The following is an 18,037-nucleotide window of genomic DNA, read 5'->3' as shown; positions in this document are numbered from 1 at the left end:
AAAATATAAAACACACACACACACACACAAACGCAGGACTTCCCTGTCAGTCAGTCCAGTGGTTAAGATCTTGCCTTCTAATGCAGGGAATGCAGTCCAATCCCTGGTGGGGAGCTAAAATCTCACCTGCCTTGGGAGGCCAAAACCCCAAAACTTAAAACAGAAGCAATATTATAACAAATGCACTAAAGACTTTAAAACTGGAAAAACAAAGAAAATTCTACTTGAAGTCTTCCTGGTCTCATCTCTAGGGCGCCTTCCAGCTTGCTGTGCAAAATTCACAAGACTGTAACCTGTACCAGGCAGACGCCAGGGCAGGGACAGCGGCAGTTCAGTGATTTCCCCTGTGTGTGGACCAGGGACGTGGAGAACTCGGGTTCTGAGACCCCCACCGTGTGAAGGCAGAGGTGCACCCCTAGGATCACAGGAGGTGGGATCTACAGGGGCCTCCCCTACGATCCCGGCTCCTTGATCCCCCTCCCGCGCGACCCAGGCTGGGGTGCGGATCCCTCCGGGCACGAAGGGGAGGCGGGGAGTGTCTGCCCCATGGGCTGCAACCTCATTAGGGCTTTGGCTCCGTAGAGCTTCAGGGGTTGCTTGGGGTCAGCCCAGGGTCACAGCTTCCTCCTGCTGCAGGGGTTTGGGGGTCATGACACCCTCTCCTACAACCCAGTCCTGCTGCTCTGGGGCCTTTAATGCCAGCCCCCCAAGATCTTGGCTTCCGTGCAGCTCCCCGCCCCCCAATCCCATGGACCCTCGAGAACCTCTCGGCTTACTAAGAACTGCCAGAACCACTAGAACCCCCCACCCCCGCCCCCCGGCACCCAGGCTGATCCCCAGGCCCCCCGGATTTAGGAAGAGAGGGTGAGGCCAGGGTCGTCGGGCCAGGTACTCAGTGATTGGCCAAGGCTTCGATACTTTGTAGCCACCGCACCTCGGAACCGCCTCCGGGTATTTGCGTGCTGAGCGTGGAAGCTGGGAACCGGGGCCTGGCTAGGGGGTGAGTTGGGGGCGTCTGGATGAAGGTGGGTGAAGGGGGCGTTCAGGAGGGAGTTTATGGGGTATGGTGACTGAGTTCGTGGTCCTGGGTGGGGGCCTGGGGAGGCCTCTTGGTCCCCACGGGGAGCAGGGCACCTGGAGAGGTGGGGCGGCTCAGGGCCACAGCCAGGCAGAGGGTGTCCAGGCAGGATGGTGCAGTAGAACTGTCTATCCCCGCGGAACCGGGTCCCCTCAGTGTTCCGGGTACCCCTCCCCAACCCATTTCTTTCCCCAACTCCAGGATCCTCTTCGTGTGAGTTTGGCCCTTAACCTCCTCCCTGCCCTTCCTGGAGCCTGGTGGGGGGGTGGGATGGGCAGTGGGCCCCAGAGGAAACCTGGGTCCCTCGAAGGATGCGAGGTCTCCGATCTCCTGCCCGTCATGCTGGGAAGAAAGGTAGGGCCCTGAGACAGGAGCCGGTGACAAGGCGCTGAGGTCTGGGAACAGCGACGAGGGCGCATCTTGCGTCCCTTTAGCGCGCGCGTATCTATAGGTGGTACAGGGCGGCGAGAGCTGGAAACAGGCCAGACCCTTTGCCAGGGAGCGTGGCAAGTCTGTTCAGATTCTTACATGTGTGGAAAGTGGTTTGGTAGCATCTGCTAAGTACACATCCTTTAATTTGGCTGCCAGCAGCCTGTTCCATAGCCCTCAGGTAGTTGGAACACAGGTCTGGACCTTATGTTTGAGAAAGTGCTCACTAGTGTGGGGCTGGGGAGGTGGTTACAGTTCCTCCTTCCACCCGGTCCTTTTCAGAAACCAGTGGAGACTAGGGGTCCTTCCTGCAGCGCTGCCAGACTAAATATTGCCATAAGGAAGCTCTCTCCGTTTGGTGTATATATACACAGTCAGATTGTAGTTTTAAAATGTGAGAAACAGAGAGGTGATGATGTGGGCAAGGGGCACAAAGGGAACAGAGGTTCCAGGAGTGAGGAGCGAGGAGGACTCTTGCAGCCACAACACACAGCCAGGATCTGGACTGTTGTGGGGACTCATGGGAAACTGCAGGTCCCTGATGCACCTGCCTTCTCTCGCTGTTGCCACATTACAAGTACCTGTGGCAGGAGAGGCCTGGCAGACTTGGCTGAATATAGATGTGCGGTCAGCTGATCGCCATGGGCAGGCCGTGGTCCTGACTTGTCGTCTTGTTTGCAGAGAGGCCCAACCCGCCTGGCAATGCAGAGCTTCCTGCAACTGCTGAGGGGAAACGAGGGCCCCAGCCTGCCCTTGTCGGAGCTGGTGACCCTCGCAGGCAGGCTGTGCCGGGACCTCCAGGATGACCCCACCCAGGTGCAGTCCTTGGTCACAGCCGTGCTGGACAGCCAGTTCCGCCTGTACCTCTTGGACAATGCGGATGTGGCCCTGGTGTGCGCCAGCGTGCTGGCCCAGCGAGAGCAGCACCAGGCCGCCTGCCGGCTGCTGGAGGTAGAGCTGGTCTGTGAGATGGGGGTTGGGGCTTGGGGGTGTGAAGAGAGGGGAAGCGGCCACCACCATCCTAAACACGACACAAATGCCCAGAGTCAGCATTTGTCACCTTGTGGAGAGGTGCCATAAACCAAGCTGGGATGGTCCACTCTCTCTCTACTAAGTTTTAACTTGCCTGGTAACTGAAGATGAGACTGTCCAGTTTTGGAATCTTCGTGGTCCTGGCTTGGAAAGTTGGCATCCCAGTTAGTGAGACAAGCAAACAGACCCAGTCTCTCAGTCTGCTGGCTGTGGGTCTGCATTCGGGAGCTCTGAAATCACAAGTATGTCTGTAAGTCCTCTGGTGGCACTTTGAACATCAAGTTATTTGGCATGAAAACCTGAGCTATGTCCACATGAAGCTAGTGATGTCTTTATCCACTTTATGTTACTGCGGTACATTTTACTACTCAAATATTGGTATATTTGGTTGCACGATGGTGCTTGCCCAGATCATACTGGAGTGGTGCAAATTCTGTAGTGTATACCTGTGTTACTTCCTAAAATGTGTGAAGTTCTGAATTCCAAACTGTGTGTGGCTCGAAAGGTTTTAATAAGAGATTTGGGGGCCAGTGTTCCTTTTTCACTCCATATGCATGTATGCATGTACATCTATGCATAAGTCATGCTGAGTTTACTTCCAAGATACTCGGTTCTTTCAGTTCTTTCTATTTCTGCTCCCTCTCCCCCAAGCCCTGTGACATCCACCTGGCTCCCTTCTCCGCCGGCACCCCCATGTTCTCTCCTGCCCCCTCCATCTGTTCCTCACCTAGCAGCCAGGGGGAGTTTTAAAACTGCAGATGGGACCATGGTGTGTGCTGAGGCGGTGGACCCAGAGCCTGCCATCAGTGCTGGCTTGCTCTCCAGTCTTTGGACCCCTCCTGACCCCCTTTGTCATGCTGGCTTTCTTGCTGTTTCTGGAGCTCCTGAGATCCTCTTCTTTTGAATTTTGCAGGTGTCATTTCCTCTGCCCAAGGCTGGAGCCCCATTCTGTGTGGCTGGAGCTTTCCTACGTGTCTGGTTTCTGCTTTAAATGTCACCCTGTACAGCTAGTGCCTCCTTTATTGTCAAGGATATAAAGGAGCCCTCATCCCCCTCTATGGCTCCTTCCTCAGCTCATAAGTAGAAATCTGTTTATTTTTCAACCTGTGTTTGTCTGCCTTCCCTCCTGCACTGCAGGCCCCAGGAGCAGGGGGCGCATCAGTTCTGCTCATTAAAGGATCCCCAACACCTGAAACATAAGAGAACTCAGATTTCCAGCGATGTCAGATGAAATGGATGAACACAGAGTTGTCATAGCTGCTGTGTAGGCAGTCAAGGATGAAATGTGATGCAAAACTCCCAGGAGAGGGACTGTAACTCACTCAGAAACGCCCCTGAGAAAGTAATGTGTTCTGAGACCTGAGAGAAGCCATGGGGCCACCACCTCAGAAAAGGGCGTTTCCTGCCCAGGGCCACTCATGCAGGTGGGGAGGCCCTAGGTGGTTTCCCTGCCCATAGGTTGTGCCCTGGGTCTACTGCTTTATCCTGGCAGGAGACTGCAGGCTTCGACCCAGCAAAATGGGTTTTTTATTGCTGTGGAAAGAAAGCTAAATGATTCTCAGCACCTCCCTCACCAAAATGGTCCTGAGAACACTGGGGTTCAAGCACAGGGGCTGTGTCTAGGCCAGGCCTGTCCTCAGCATCCTTGGCCCTCTCAAAAGTCTGGTCACATGACCACGTCCCACTGGGTCTGGGAGCCATCAGTGGTGTGACCAGGACCCCTTCATCCCCTGCAGCTCAGAATGTGCTCTCTGAGACCCAGGGACCCACCCAGCTGGTGGGAAAGGCCTCTCATACAAGATAGGGGTGACGCCTCAGGCCCCTCAAATCTGATCTTTCATATGGTCCTTGGCGCAGCTCTGCCTCCTGTGTGCTGTGGCCATAGCCCAGAGGTGGCTTTCCCCTTGCCTGCCCCTCACCTGTAGGGGGTAGAGGAGAACTGTGCCCCCCAGGGGCTCCCTGCAAGCCTGGTAGGGACTGGAGCCCAGCCATGGAGCTCATGCCCTCACCATTGGGAGCCAGTGGGTGGCTGGTCTTAGGGCTCAGGCAAGTGGACAACAGGGCTCCAGGGCAGGGGAGGGTGCGGATCTCAGGAGGCTCTTTCCACAGGGGTGCCAGGTGCCAGGTGGCAGCCCCAAGCTGGTGCAGCTCTGGAATGACATCCACTACCGTCTGGCCATGAAGAAGCTCGGCGTGTCCACGCTGACACCGGTGCAGAAGTTCCGGTGCAGGAAGAGGTATGTGCTGGTCTTGGCACTTATTCCCCGGGGCTCATGAGGGATTTGCCTTCCAGAACTATAGAAGGGCTGAGGTGAAGTAGAGGGAGGGAGGCGAGATGAAACAGTGATGTCAGTGCCCAACACTGAGCCACCTCTCCACCTGCTCGGCTGTGGGAACACTGTCCCACCTCTGCCCACGGGGCAGGACGGAGAGCCATTCCCAAGACCCAGGCCAGGAGCCGCTGCCTGTCAGTGAGGACCTTGCAGGGAGAGAGTCAGCAGGTGGGCACCCGACCTCACTTTCCTCCTGTGGGAGGAGGGATGCCCCTCATGTCAGCTAGTCCCCATGGTTGGGCTCTGCCAGTGGCCTGGCTGGGATTTCAGCGCAGCTCCTCAGGGCTGCAGGACCTTTTAAAGACAGATAGAAATGAGGGGGCTATAAGCACCGTGTGGATGTGTGTAGTGCTTAGAACAGCGGTCCCAGTCTGGCACCAGCGGCGGGTTTTGTGGAAGACAATTTTTCCGTGGACCAGTGCGTATGCAGGGGCAAGGGGGATGATTCAAGTATATTACAGTTATTGTGCACTTTACTTCTGTTATTATTACATCAGCTTTGCTTCAGATCATCAGACATTAGATCCCAGATCATCGGACAGGGGGGCCCCTGGTTAGAAGACAGTCTGGCACATGATAGCTGCTGAACAGATGTTAATTAACAATCACCACTATGACCATAATCAGCACTAAGTAAACATTACGACTACCAGTTCTAACCATCACCATTATCACCATTCACGCATGAGGACACCGAGACACAGACAAATTAGTGACTCACCTGGTTACACACTAGAGAGACGCAAAGGCAGGATTCCAGCTTAGACGTTGAAGCTGCAGAGCCTTTGTTCCTTATTTGGGTGTGCTCCACCATCCAGAAGGGGCTGCAGGTCTCGCTCTGAGCTCCCAAAAGCCCAAGTGACAGGAGTTGCTGAGCCAAGGGCCTAGTTGATGGGCCAAGGGCCTAGTTGATGGAGGAAGAGATGGATGGATTCCTTTGGGTCAGACAGAATTTTTCTCAGAGTGCCCACCAAATATGTCCTCAAAGCCAAGAAGTTTATCAGCCTTGAGGTTGTCAAGGGTTGCAGTCAGTCCCCTCCCTATAGGTTTTTAGGGCCTGCCTGAGGGTGGTTCAGCAAAGTGACTTGGGGAGCAGTTTGCTGTTTGTGAAGAGGCCCCTGGGGCTCTCCTGGAGCTGCACTTGGATGTACATGACGGACTGGAGACTGGGGAACAAAGCAGATCCCCTAATTCAGGGCAAGGAATGCCAGACAGGACAAGCTCAGTAGAGGGCTGTGGCTCGGTGGCCCTTTGTTACGGTGGGGGCTGCAGCACAGGGCGCAGAACCTGAACGAGGCCTGAGCACGGGACGGCACTCTGGGCATGAGGAGGGGTGATACACGTTACAAATGATGGTCAGTGCAGGAGCAGAGACAGGAGGTGCTTGGAGGTTCTGGGAGAGGCCGTGGCTGGGGAATGGGTTGTGTCAGGATGGACTCAGGAGGATTTGCTGAGAGGTTGAATGTATTGGAGAAGGTAAGATAATAAACCCAGGCTCTTGGCCTGATTGGCCGGAACGTGGTGTTCTCTCCTCACTGGAACGGGCAGGACAGGCTGGGGGAAGATGTGAAAAGTGGGAAACTGAGCTTCACTGGATGTATGGGGTGTGTTCTTGACATTCATGGGGATTTTCAATAGGTATTTGGATATCAAATCTTGTAGAAAACCGGTGTTGTTCACTTATATGTCATTTAAAGAAAACTATTTATTTTTGCCTCTGCTGGGTCTTTGTTGCTGTGCGGCTTTTCTTTAGTTGCAGTGAGTCACTCAGTCATGCCCAACTCTTTGTGACCCCACGGGCTACACAGTCCATGGAGTTTTCCAGGCCAGAATACTGCAGTGGGTAGCCGTTGCCTTCTTTGGGGGATCTTCCCAACCCAGGGATCTAACCCAGGTCTCCCGCATTGCAGGCGGATTCTTTATCAGCTGAGCCACGAGGGAAGCCTATGAATACTGGAGTGGGTAGCCTATCCCTCCTCCTGGGGAACTTCCTGACTCAGGAATCGAACCAGGGTCTCCTGCATTGCAGGTGGATTCCTTACCAACTGAACCATCAGGGAATCCTTGTAGTGAGTGGGGGCTACTCTCTGGTTGTGTTCTGCAGGCTTCTTATTGTGGCTTCTCGTTGCGGAGCATGGGCTTTAGGGTGCTTGGGGCTCAGTAGTTGTGGCTCCCAGGCTCTGGAGCACAGGCTCAGTAGTTGTGGTGCCTGAGCTAGGTTCCTCTGTGGCACGTGCGTTCTTCCCAGACCAGGGATCAAATCCGTCTCCTGAATTGGCAGGTAGATTCTTTACCACTGAGCCACCAGGGAGCCCCCTGTCATTTTTTCTTTTGCAAAAAATTCCGTTATACAGTCAGTAAAGCGGATAGCATAACCCACCTCAATATCTTCATCATCCAGCTTCAGCAGTCAGGACCACTGGTCAGTGAGGGGTGCTGGGAACCCTGATGAGAGTGTGGAGTGTGGGCCCAGGCACCACCAGGCCCCTCCCTGCTCAGGGCTTGGATCCAGGGCCTGCAGCACACGGTGGGGAGGAGGGTGGCCGCTGAAAGGAGAAGAGTCCAGGGGGCACAACAGGTGCATCCAGAGGAGCAGGGGTCTGTTACCACCTCCTCAGTGTCCTCCTCTAGGAATCCACCACCTGCCTCCCTCTGCCCTAATGGTCTCAAGAGCCGGAACTTCCCCAGAGAAGTTCGCCAGAAGCTGGAGGACTTTGCCTCGGGCGTGAGCACCAACCCCAGCAAGGCTGAGCGGGTAAGAGCAGATATGAGCATGGCCAGGCACCCTCCCCTTCGCCAACACTCCCTGTCCTTAGGGGAGGCCCACCCTTGGTCGGTTCACCCCCACTGTTAGGTGGGGGACTAACGCCCTTGGGGGCTTGCCACTCTTAGGTGACATCACCACCTTAGGGGGTAGATCCACACCCTCCCTAGTGGCCTATCTGCCAGGGCGATGGTGGGCTCTGACCACCCTGAACTCCCTTGGGGATGGCGTCCTTTGGTTGGCAGCCCTTGCATGTCTACCCTGCACAGGTTGGGGAGTGAGTTTCATCACAAGCATCTTAATACCCTGTCAGCCCGTGTGACTTCAGGAGACACTCACTGAGCACTCGCTGAGGCCGGGGATCCAGCAGGAGGGGTGGAGGGGGGTGCCCTCCAGGAGCAGGTGGAGGGGGCAATAGTCTTCCCCCTCAGACCCTGCTGCTCAGAAAGCTGGCTTGCTCTCTCCTCCCCGCGTCCAGTCAGCTGGGCTCCCCCAGAGCAGGGCGCTGTGGCCAGTGGTGCCAGTTCACATCTGAGAGGTGCCTGGTCGCAGGGTTGGTCATGGCCGATATGCTCTGGCCTGGAAGGGTGAAGGGTCAGTGGTTGGGTGGCACCTCGGGAGGATCTGGTTTGCCAGCTGCGCGGAGCCCTCCTGGCTGTGAGTGACTGGGTGGTGGCTTGGCCCCCTTGGTGCTCTGGCCTCTCGGCTTGGGAGTGGGCTAGTGGTGGGTTGTTTTGGGGCAGGAGGGCCTGGCCTCTGAGACGCACCTGACCACGGAGCAAGTCTACAACTGGTTTGCCAATTACCGGCGGCGCCAGAGGGCCCTGATGCAGCGTGCGGCGCCAGCCCCAGACTCAGCAGAAGACCTTACGTCGGGGGAGGCGAGTCGGCACCTACCCCCGCAGCCAACAGACCACCCCCAGCTTGGCTCTGGGCTTGTGGACAGGCCTCAGTGGTCAAGTGAGTGGCCCCTCTGACAAAACCTGTATCTAGGACCAGCCAGGCCTCCTCCTCCAGTCCGAGTCTGCACGTTCAGCACCTCACCCTGTGGGAAGTGAGCTCACTGACGCTAAGGGTCAGGTTGGGCTCAGGGTGGCCCGGGTGGGCTGCAGCAGCATTTTGCGTTGAGCGATTACTGTGAGGTCAGGCCCAGGAGTCGGGGAGTTGAGCCAAACACCAGAATTGGGGTGGCCTGGGTTCATAATTGTGGGTTTCAGTTCAGACCAAAGACAGATCAAGGATCAAACAAAGAGCAGCAGGCAGCCAGCGTGACTGCTCTCAATCTGCTGGGAAGGAGGCTGGGACTCCAAGCATCACCCAGCCTCCCTTCCCCTCTGATCGGCTTTTAGCAGGACCTGAGAAAAGTGGGCCTCTACAGACCCTGGAGACCACCCAAGGGCCGTGGGAGCCGGTGGCTCTGACCCCAGACTTCTCTGGAGACGAGACTATGCCCAAGTCACTGGCTCCCAGGTACTGCCACGCACATAGGCCAGGGGACTGTCTCCCTGTTCAGTTTCCCACTCTCGGTGGGAGACCAGGAATGGAGTGGGCATAGGAACACCAGCCAGACCCTGGGACCAAGTCTGTGATGGCTGAGGGCAGAGATAGCTGTGATCCCAGGTAGGAGGGGGAGCCACTGGCAAGGAACCCACGTCATGTACAGCACACTTGCTTCCTGGAGCCTGACTCACAGCCTGACTTCATGTAAATTTTGGAGAATGGGGAAACAGACTTAGAAGAACATGCAGAACTATCTCCTAAAGGCAAATGGCCTTCCTCGTGGTTTGTTTATCTCCAGCATTTGGTGTGGTTGGTATATCTCTAAGTTAGTAACCACTAAGTTAGTAAGTCCCTCCCACAGCCCAGTGTCTCATCTTACCTTGCCGCTCCTGTGACGCTGCACAGACTGCTGTGAGAAGAGTGCTGGCCAGCAGGGGGACTGAGTCTGAGCGAGGGGTCATGTTCGTGCTGTATAAGCCATCAGGCTGTGCCCGCTTTTCCCTGTTACCCTTGTGTTATTAGCATCTCTCATGACATTACCTGAGCTGACACCTCACATTCAGGCCAGCACTACCCAGCCATGTGGCCTTAGGCAAGTTCCCATGACCTCTTGGTGTCTCACTTTTTTCATCTGTGAAATGGGGACAGTGATAAGCCCTGCCATGCAGGTCATCACACAGATTATAGAGGTGGGGAGTTGTTAACAAAAGCCCAAGAGCGCCATCTGAGATACAGTGAGCGTTTGTGGAATATTGATTCTTTGAATTATTAACTTCTGTGTGATAGTCCTTTAGGATCCACCTTCATATAGTCCCTCAACTGTTAGGCTGTTCCTAATCATTTTCAGCTTTCACTATTGCAGAACAATGCTTCATTGAAAGCACTTGTAAATAAACTGCTAATGTATCTTAGGTTTCTAGCAGTAATATTTTTTACTCTTGCAGCCCCAGGGAGGATGGTGAAGGCAGCATGACTGGGAATGTGGTGGGCCCCACAGCCATCTGAGCCCAGATTCCCAGGCTGAGCTGGAATATCCTCCCAGGCCCCACTTCTCTGGTCTGAGGGAGCCTCTGCCCACCAAGGGGTGGTGTTCCCTGTGTCCCCCAGGTCTCTGCAGGGTGGTGAGATATACCAGGAGGGACCTAACCATGATCCTGCCACTCTGCCCCCTGTCTGCTCTGGCCCTGGTCTCTGTCCTCTGGCTGCTGCCAACGATATGCTGGATCCCTCTCTGGCTGCCCCTGAGTCGTGGCTGATGTCTCTCGCACTGGCATCCTCCAAGGAAGTTTCCTTCCAGACTGGGCAGCTGATCCACAGTCATGGGCTGGACCTCACCATGCGCCCTACAGACGCTGCTCTGGCTGTGTCCTTCACCGCCCTCAGGGAGCCCAGCCCCACAGGTGGGTCCACTCTAGACAGACCACGTGTTTCTACATCAGATGCTTTGATGGCTTGTGTCTCATTTGAAGGGGCAGGATTTTGAGGGGCAAGGACTTTCTGCCTGAATCCCATGTATTTTATTAGACCCACAAACCAGTGCAGTTGGAACAGTCTCTTCCCACGAACAGCTGGATGTTTTTTTCATTTATTTTTGTTTTCAAAATAAAATGTGCACATGACTGAAAAATAGGATAGTGAGGAAAGAGTTGGAATGGAATGGAATGGCTGCCAGCCCTGCCTCCAGTCCCTGTGACTAGCTTGTCCACATCTGCTAGCACAGAGGAGGGCTGAGCTGCTCGGACTTCTACCCTCTTGTCCTGGTTTCTTTCTTAGTTGTAATTGTACCTATACATACCCTTAATGAAAATGTATTCAGGTATGTATCTTGTGCACCAAACATGACAGCATCTTGTGACCTCCATAAGGAGGATATTGGCACTGAATTCAGCCTGTCACCTAAATTTCTTAGTCTTCTGTGGTTATGCATGCATGCTAAGTCACTTCAGTCATGTCTGACTCTTTGTGACCCTATGGACTGTAGCCCGCCGGCTCCCCCGTCCTTGAAATTTCCCAGGCAGTACTGGAGTGGGTTGCCGTGCCCTCCTTCAGGGGATCTTCTTGACCCAGGGATCAAACACATCTCTGTGTCTACCTGCATCGGCAGTCTTTGCCACTAGCGCCACTTGCGAAGCCCTCCTCTGTGGTTATATATATATATATATATATGTCTTACAATTTCTCGTTGCCTTTCTTTTTTCTTACATTGTCTGCTTTTATCACGTCCTTAGCTTCTCCCAATATTTCAAACATCACCTCTGAAGACTTGTTGCTGGGAGCCTCCTTCTCCCTGTCCCCATCCAAGTGCAGTCTGCCTAGGCCTGGGATGGAGCCATCATCCTGAGAGCGCCTGGGTTTGCTTCAGTGTTGAATCTCAGTTCCCTGATCAGGGATCAAACCCTCCTCCCTTGCGTTGGAAGGTGAAATCTTAACCATTGGACCGCCAGGGAAATTCCACTTCAGTGTTTCCTTAATTGCAAGTCTTGTTCTTTCTTTCTTGACTCTTGTTATGTTAGAGAATGTCTTTAACTTTAGAAGAAAGGGTGACCACAGGTAAATTTTCTGATTCCTTGCATCTTTTGAAATTGTCTTTAATCTTCCCTCATGCTTGATTAATGATTTGTCAGGGACAGAATTCTGAGTTCAAAACACTTTTTTCCCTTAGAAATTTGAAAGCAACATATCAGTACAGCATCCAGCGCTGTCATTTTAAGTCAGATGCATTCTGATCTTTACATGTTTTACATATTTTTCCTTTCTTGGAGCTTTTTATTTTTTAAGTCTTGGTGTTCTGAAATTTCACAGGGATGGTTCTAGGTGTGAGTCTTTTAAAATCACTTTGTTGTTAAGCCTTTCAATTTAGAGAGAGAGCAAGGTCTTCTTTAAGCTCCAGGCATTTTCTGTAATATTCTTTGATAGTTTCCTGATAATTTCCTCCTTCCAGTTCTCTCTTTACAGCACAAATGTTATTTGGATGTTGGAAATCCTGGGCCAATCTCCCAAAATGCTTACCTTTAAAAAGTTGCTTTTTATTGTATATGCTTTTGTCTTAAAATTTATCTTCTGATCTAATTAAAAAAGCATTTATTTACTTGTTTTTGCTGCACTGGGTCTTGGTTGCAGTGAGCAGGGGCTACTCTCTGGTGGCAGTGCACAGGCTTCTCACTGCAGTGGCTTCTCTCGTTGCAGAGCACGGGCCATAGGCGCACGTGGGGTTCAGTAGTTGTGACTCATGGGTTTAGTTGGCATGTGGAAAATTCCCGGACCAGGAATCAAACCCATATCTCCTGCACTGGCAGGCGATTCTTAACCACCAGATCACCGGGGAAGTCCTGTCTTCTGATATTATGACCGTTACGTATTTTAAGAGAACTCCAAGCTCTCTTTTCTTAATTCTGCTTTTCCTTTCTTCATAGATTGTGTTACTTTTTATAGATGCAATATCTATACTTCTCTGAGTATCCTGCTTACAAGCTTCAGTAAATATGCTTTGTTGCCTGAAGGAGGAAATGTTAGGATCGTGGATTCAGGTCCTTTCTTGGAAACAGGAAGAGGTGGGGCCTGAAAGTGGAAAAGCCTGGAGACTTATTTCTCTGAGGTGGTTTTTCCTTCTGAACAGATTGGTCTTTCATTTCTGAGACCTTTTCCTGTCCATGTGTACTAACAAGGCTGGAGTCAGGACAGGCAGTGGCCAGCCTCATACTGGGAAGAGGGGAGCTGGTTTTCACACCATGTCAAGCATTATGTGAGGGGTGATGTTCTGTGGGAATTGGTGAGCTCCCTGCTGACCACCTGAGCACCTCATTTTCCTTCCCTCTCTGCAAACTCCTCAGGGTCCTTGACCCCTGCTTACACCCTGGCTTCCCTTCAGACACCCTACCCACCACCCTGGCATTGGACGTGTGCCCTGCATCTGCCGAACATGGACACCTCCCACCTGATAATTGCCCTGCCCATGACACTCCCTTTGTTCTAGGCTTCGGGCTCTTTATTTTCCTTATTCTTAGAGGAAGAAGCTGTAACCCGTTGATCTATTCTGTGTGAATTGAATTGTTCAAATTTGCACTTAACCATATTTCATGGACCTCAGAGTATCTTTGAAGTTCTGTGGGAAGAAGATACGACAGAGATGGAGGCAGTCACACAGCAAACGGTTCGGCAGGTCTGAGCAGCTGAGAGATGAGATGGTTGCTCTGGCAGACAGGAGGGAAGACCGTTGTTTGGGGTCTGAGATCAGGACGCTTGCTAGTTTTATTGCCCAGATGGACTTAGGGCACAAGTGAATCTTCTTGCTTAGCTTACTTTGCTCCTAAATGTCAACCCGGAACAGATCGAGTCCGTGTGGTTTTCCTTTTTAGAGTAAAAGGCACTCTGAGAGAGTTTCTACAACATTTAAGTAAAGAGAAAGGGTGGGGCAAGGGAGTGACACCTTGCACTGACATGAAGTCAAGGTGAAACCCAAGGAAAAAGGGGAGGGAAGTGGCGGGTGGCTGGGCTCAGCCTGTGGTGAAGCAGGGAGGCACCGAGGAGTCTGTCCTCACACGGCAGTGGTGAATGTGGGCAGATTTGGATACTGAGTCTTTGTTGGGCTGGTGTGAGGTCTAGAATGACAAAAACTTGAAGCCAGTGAAATATGACATTGTTTTGGTCTCTGGAAGCCTGAAAAAGCCACTGAGATGGAAAAAAGTGGCTTCTCTTTCCTCAACGCAGAGCTGAGGCCGGGGGCTGGCAGACTGGACGCTGCCTCTCCATGGACCTCTGTGTTGGGCACGTGGACTGTGCTCCTGTCTCCCAGCTCTGGGTTGTGGGGTTTCCTCCCCTGCAGGATTTGCTGACCCTCCCAGCATCAAACCCCAGGGCACATACCTGGAGGAGGATCCGGGTTCCTGTGGTAGCCAAGCAGAACAACAGGCAGGCAACCTCCGGGTAACCCAGCCCCCGGCACAGGCTCCCGATTTCATCCTCAACCAGAGGTAGGTGCAGAGCCATCGGGCTCAGGTGACACTTCCTATGGGCCACTCATGGGGTGATGCCTGGACGGGAGACTCACCATCTGCCACGGGGTAGATGAGGTCTTTTCCTTATGGATTTCTGGAAACCTCAACAGTTCCCCCATCCTACATGATCATAGTTTTTCCCACAGACAAAAGAACACTTGCAAGCATGGGAGCAGATACAGGCATGTGGATGGTGCTTCCCCAGAGGTCTCCCTGGGCTCTAGCAGCCTCTTTCAGGCATTTTCTTTTCCCCAAAGATTGTTTCAGTTTCTGGACAGCATCAAGAGCCTGCTTTTATATTCCAAATTATAATTTTAAAGGAGCTTGGGAGGGCTGTGAATAGGGGATGTGCTGCAGACTGTGGTATGGGGGCGTGACAGTGGTTCAGATTTCACAGGAGAGTATTGGGCCTCTGGTGAAGGGGGAACCTATGATAGAGGGTCACAGGACAGGGTCCCCAGGGTTTGGGGTCTCCCAAATCTAGGAGCTGAAGATCAGGTGCCCAGTGAGGGCAGAATTACTGGGGGACATGCGAGAGGAGGGGAGCAGCCTCCTGAGGAAACAGGCTCTGCTTGTGGTAACAGCCAGATGATGTGGGTTTATGAGCAGAAGCCCTATGGAGAGGAGCAGCCACAGGGCCCCCTCGGGGCTGCTTGGACTCTCCACTGGTTTTCTCACCCTTGGACTCCGATGCTCCAGCTCATCTTTGTTCTGATCTGATACCCTTGATTCTTTATTTAAAAACAGCTTCGCTGGGTGTAAAGTAAACCAACAGGTTTAGATGATACAAATGACAGTTTTCTGAGTGTGACTTATGTATTCATCACAGACCATAACTATGCTTTAGGTCATGGGCCACAGAGCTGTTTCCATCTGCCTCCACCCCTCACTCCCATCTCCCCAGGACCAAGGATCTGCTTTCTTTAGCTGAATTTTCTAAGAATTTCATATGAGTGAAATCATACAGCATCTGCCCTTTTTTTATTATATGGCTTCCTTCACTCAGCCTAACTGCTTGAGACCTGTCCTTACTGCTGTGTGTATCAACACCCACCTCTTGTGTGTATCAACACCCTTTCTCCTGTGTGTATTAGCTCCCCTTCCTTTTGTGTACCAACACCCCTCCTCTTGTGTGTATCAACACCTCTCCTCCTGTGTGTAGCAACACCCCTTCTTCCTGTGTGTATCAACACCCCTCCTCCTGTGTGTATCAACACCCTTTCTCCTATGTGTATCATCACCCCTTCTTCCTGTGTGTATCAACACCCTTCCTCCTGTGCGTATCAACACCCTTCCTCCTGTGTGTATCAACACCCTTTCTCCTGTGTGTAGCAACACCCCTCCTCCTGTGTGTATCAGCTCCCTTCCTCTTGTGTGTATCAACACCCTTCCTCCTGTGTGTATCAACACCCTTTCTCCTGTGTGTAGCAACACCCCTCCTCCTGTGTGTATCAGCTCCCTTCCTCTTGTGTGTATCAACACCCCTCCTCCTGTGTGTATCAACACCCTTTCTCCTGTGTGTATCAACACTCCTCCTCCTGTGTGTATCAACACCCTTCCTCCTGTGTGTATCAACACCTTTCCTCCTGTGTGTATCAACACCCTTTCTCCTGTGTGTATCAACACCCCTCCTCCTGTGTGTATCAACACCTTTCCTCCTGTGTGTATCAACACCCTTTCTCCTGTGTGTAGCAACACCCCTCCTCCTGTGTGTATCAACACCCTTTCTCCTGTGTGTAGCAACACCCCTCCTCCTGTGTGTATCAACACCCTTTCTCCTGTGTGTAGCAACACCCCTCCTCCTGTGTGTATCAACACCCTTTCTCCTCTGTGTAGCAACACTCCGCCTCCTGTGTGTATCAGCACCCCTCCTCCTGTGTGTAGCAACACCCCTCCTCCTGTGTGTAGCAACACCCCTCCTCCTGTGTGTAGCAACCCCCTTTCTCCTGTGTGTATCAGCACCCCTTCCTCTTTCTTGCTGAGTCCTAGTCTTGGTGTGGCTTGACATATGTGCTGGAGGCATTTGGGAGCTCCTGGTTTGAGTTTGGTGTGTGCCTGGCTGCACACATGGTGGCCTGCACGTTTGCCTTCGTGTCTCTGGGGTGTATACACCTAGCAGTGGGGTGACTAGGTCACAGGGTAGATGTGGTTTGACTTCAAGGACCTACATGACTGTTGTCCTGAGTGGCTGCACCTATCTCCTGCCCTGCTCCCGCTGCTGCTCTCCTTGACTTGGTTCTAAGCACCTTCTGGCCTCTTCATGCCTCAGGCTGTCCCTTTGTGGCCTTCTCTCCCTTTACGTCTCTGCTCACCACCCCCTCTTCTGTGAGCTTGCCCTGGTGTGCTTGCTCCCTGACTACCTGAGCCACCTGCTTGAGGTGTCCTGAGGCCCCTCCAGCATCCTGCACACCTGAGCGCCTTGCAGGAGGAGGCTGTTCCCAGAGAGCCTGTCACCTGGAAGGGCTTCAGACAGGTAGAAAGCTCTCCGAGTATGGGGCTCACAGGGGACAGTGTGACCCTCAAACAGGGCCTGGCAGAGGGCCTGTCCTGACACCGTCCCTTTTCCAGCTCCTCAGACCTGACTCCGGCCCCACCAGGCTTCCCTGGCCCCATGTCTGCCGTGGAGCTGAGCCAGCCCCCTCCCTCCAGCCAGGTGAGACCCTCCTACAAGTACTGTGGGCTTCCTTCCTGACTCCTGGGTCCCCAGCTTGGGTCTTCAGGGTGACTAAAATGGGCAGAGCTGAACGTGAGCCAGGGACGTCTGGAGGCTGGACTTCAATGGAAGGGGAGCTGGGAGGCGAGTGTTCTGGGGCAGGGTTTCCTACCGAGTCCAGAGGGTGAGTCCCAGGGTTGGGAGTGCCAAGTGGGAGGGCAGAGCGGCAAAGGGCGTCTCCGTCTCCGCATGTGACACTTGCGTTGGCTTCCCAGGTGCAGTGGTCTGACGGGCAGACCTCCAGCGACGCCTTCTGGGGAGCCAGGATGCTCCTGGAGCTTTCAGCGGGTAGCCTGGGCTGAGCCGCTTCTTGGGAGCCTGGCCAGTGCTCCAGGGGAGCAGCTGTGGACATCCAGCAAATCAAGTAACAGAGCTTTATCCCTACTGAAGAAGGAGGTCCCCAGAGTTTCCTGGGGGTTCTGCTGAGCCCCCCATGCCCTGTTTGAATAGTTTGGTTGTCAACTTTCTGTATTGGAAGAAGCATCTGAGAAACATTCCTGAAGTCAGAAGTCAAAGGTGGGTCTGTTCTATGCAGGCAGCAGCAGATTGCAGTCAGGTTCCAGGGTGGGTTCTGGGCAGTGAAGGCCTTTCTCAGAGAGGGGATGTTGCCCTTTGGGCCTCCCACCTGTCCTGTGACAAGGCCAGACTTCTCCCAGTAGATGTTGCGAGTGAGGTGTAGGCAACCTCTGGCATTTCTGAGTCTGGGGTTTGCACAGAGGCACGTGCACTGGGGGAGAGCCTGCTAGGCTGGGGGGTGCCTTGCCCAGGGTTGTGATTCAGTGTGTTTGCCCAGCAAATGTTCTGTTCAATTAAAAGTTTAATGTTCTGACTCCCTGTCCTTCATTCACTTAACTGTCCTGGACACCTGCCCCTCTTAGGCCAGGCCCACATTTCACAGTGTGAGGGCACTAATTCATGCATCAGGACCCTGGTGATGGACATTCAGATCCTTTCCAATGGCTCTGTTTTATTAGCAGTGTCACATGGGCATCTCTGCCCTCTGCCTCTCACCTGGTGTTATGCCCCGGGAATGAGAAATTGGCCCCGAGATGGAAGCAGTGGGCAGGGAAGCACAGGCCCCAGGGCTAGGCTGGTTGCAGCTCCTGGTCCTCCCGTGACACGCTTGAATGGGAACTTTGACAACTAGGACTGTCACCTCCAGGAGCAGCCCCTTGACCCACCCTTGCCTTCCCA

At 53.3% G+C, this 18,037-nt stretch overlaps 1 protein-coding gene across 1 annotated transcript; it reads left to right on the top strand.

The window, feature by feature from the left end:
* Positions 1–2,188: 2,188 nt before the first annotated feature.
* Positions 2,189–17,672, top strand: ANHX (anomalous homeobox). Its single transcript, XM_086347108.1, has 9 exons — positions 2,189–2,458; positions 4,649–4,776; positions 7,504–7,627; positions 8,380–8,596; positions 8,986–9,106; positions 10,244–10,536; positions 13,959–14,106; positions 16,699–16,783; positions 17,059–17,672. The coding sequence occupies exons 1-9, from the start codon at positions 2,210–2,212 to the stop codon at positions 17,143–17,145; spliced, it is 1,452 nt and encodes a 483-aa protein (XP_086203234.1). The 5' UTR covers positions 2,189–2,209; the 3' UTR covers positions 17,146–17,672.
* Positions 17,673–18,037: the final 365 nt, after the last annotated feature.

This window comes from Bos grunniens, chromosome 17, assembly GCF_055505025.1.
Source record: "Bos grunniens cultivar Pamir isolate PY7600 chromosome 17, Bosgru_T2T1.0, whole genome shotgun sequence".
In the NCBI taxonomy this organism is placed as follows: Eukaryota; Metazoa; Chordata; class Mammalia; order Artiodactyla; family Bovidae; genus Bos; species Bos grunniens.
This window is presented reverse-complemented; position numbering and strand designations above follow the sequence as displayed.

Bases quoted from the DNA above. Each gene is read 5' to 3' on its own strand.
- ANHX (XM_086347108.1), top strand. From the start codon at position 2,210: ATGCAGAGCTTCCTGCAACTGCTGAGGGGAAACGAGGGCCCCAGCCTG. The intron at 7,628-8,379 runs GTAAGAGCAGAT...GTTTTGGGGCAG, and splicing joins ACCCCAGCAAGGCTGAGCGG to GAGGGCCTGGCCTCTGAGAC. The intron at 16,784-17,058 runs GTGAGACCCTCC...TTGGCTTCCCAG, and splicing joins AGCCCCCTCCCTCCAGCCAG to GTGCAGTGGTCTGACGGGCA.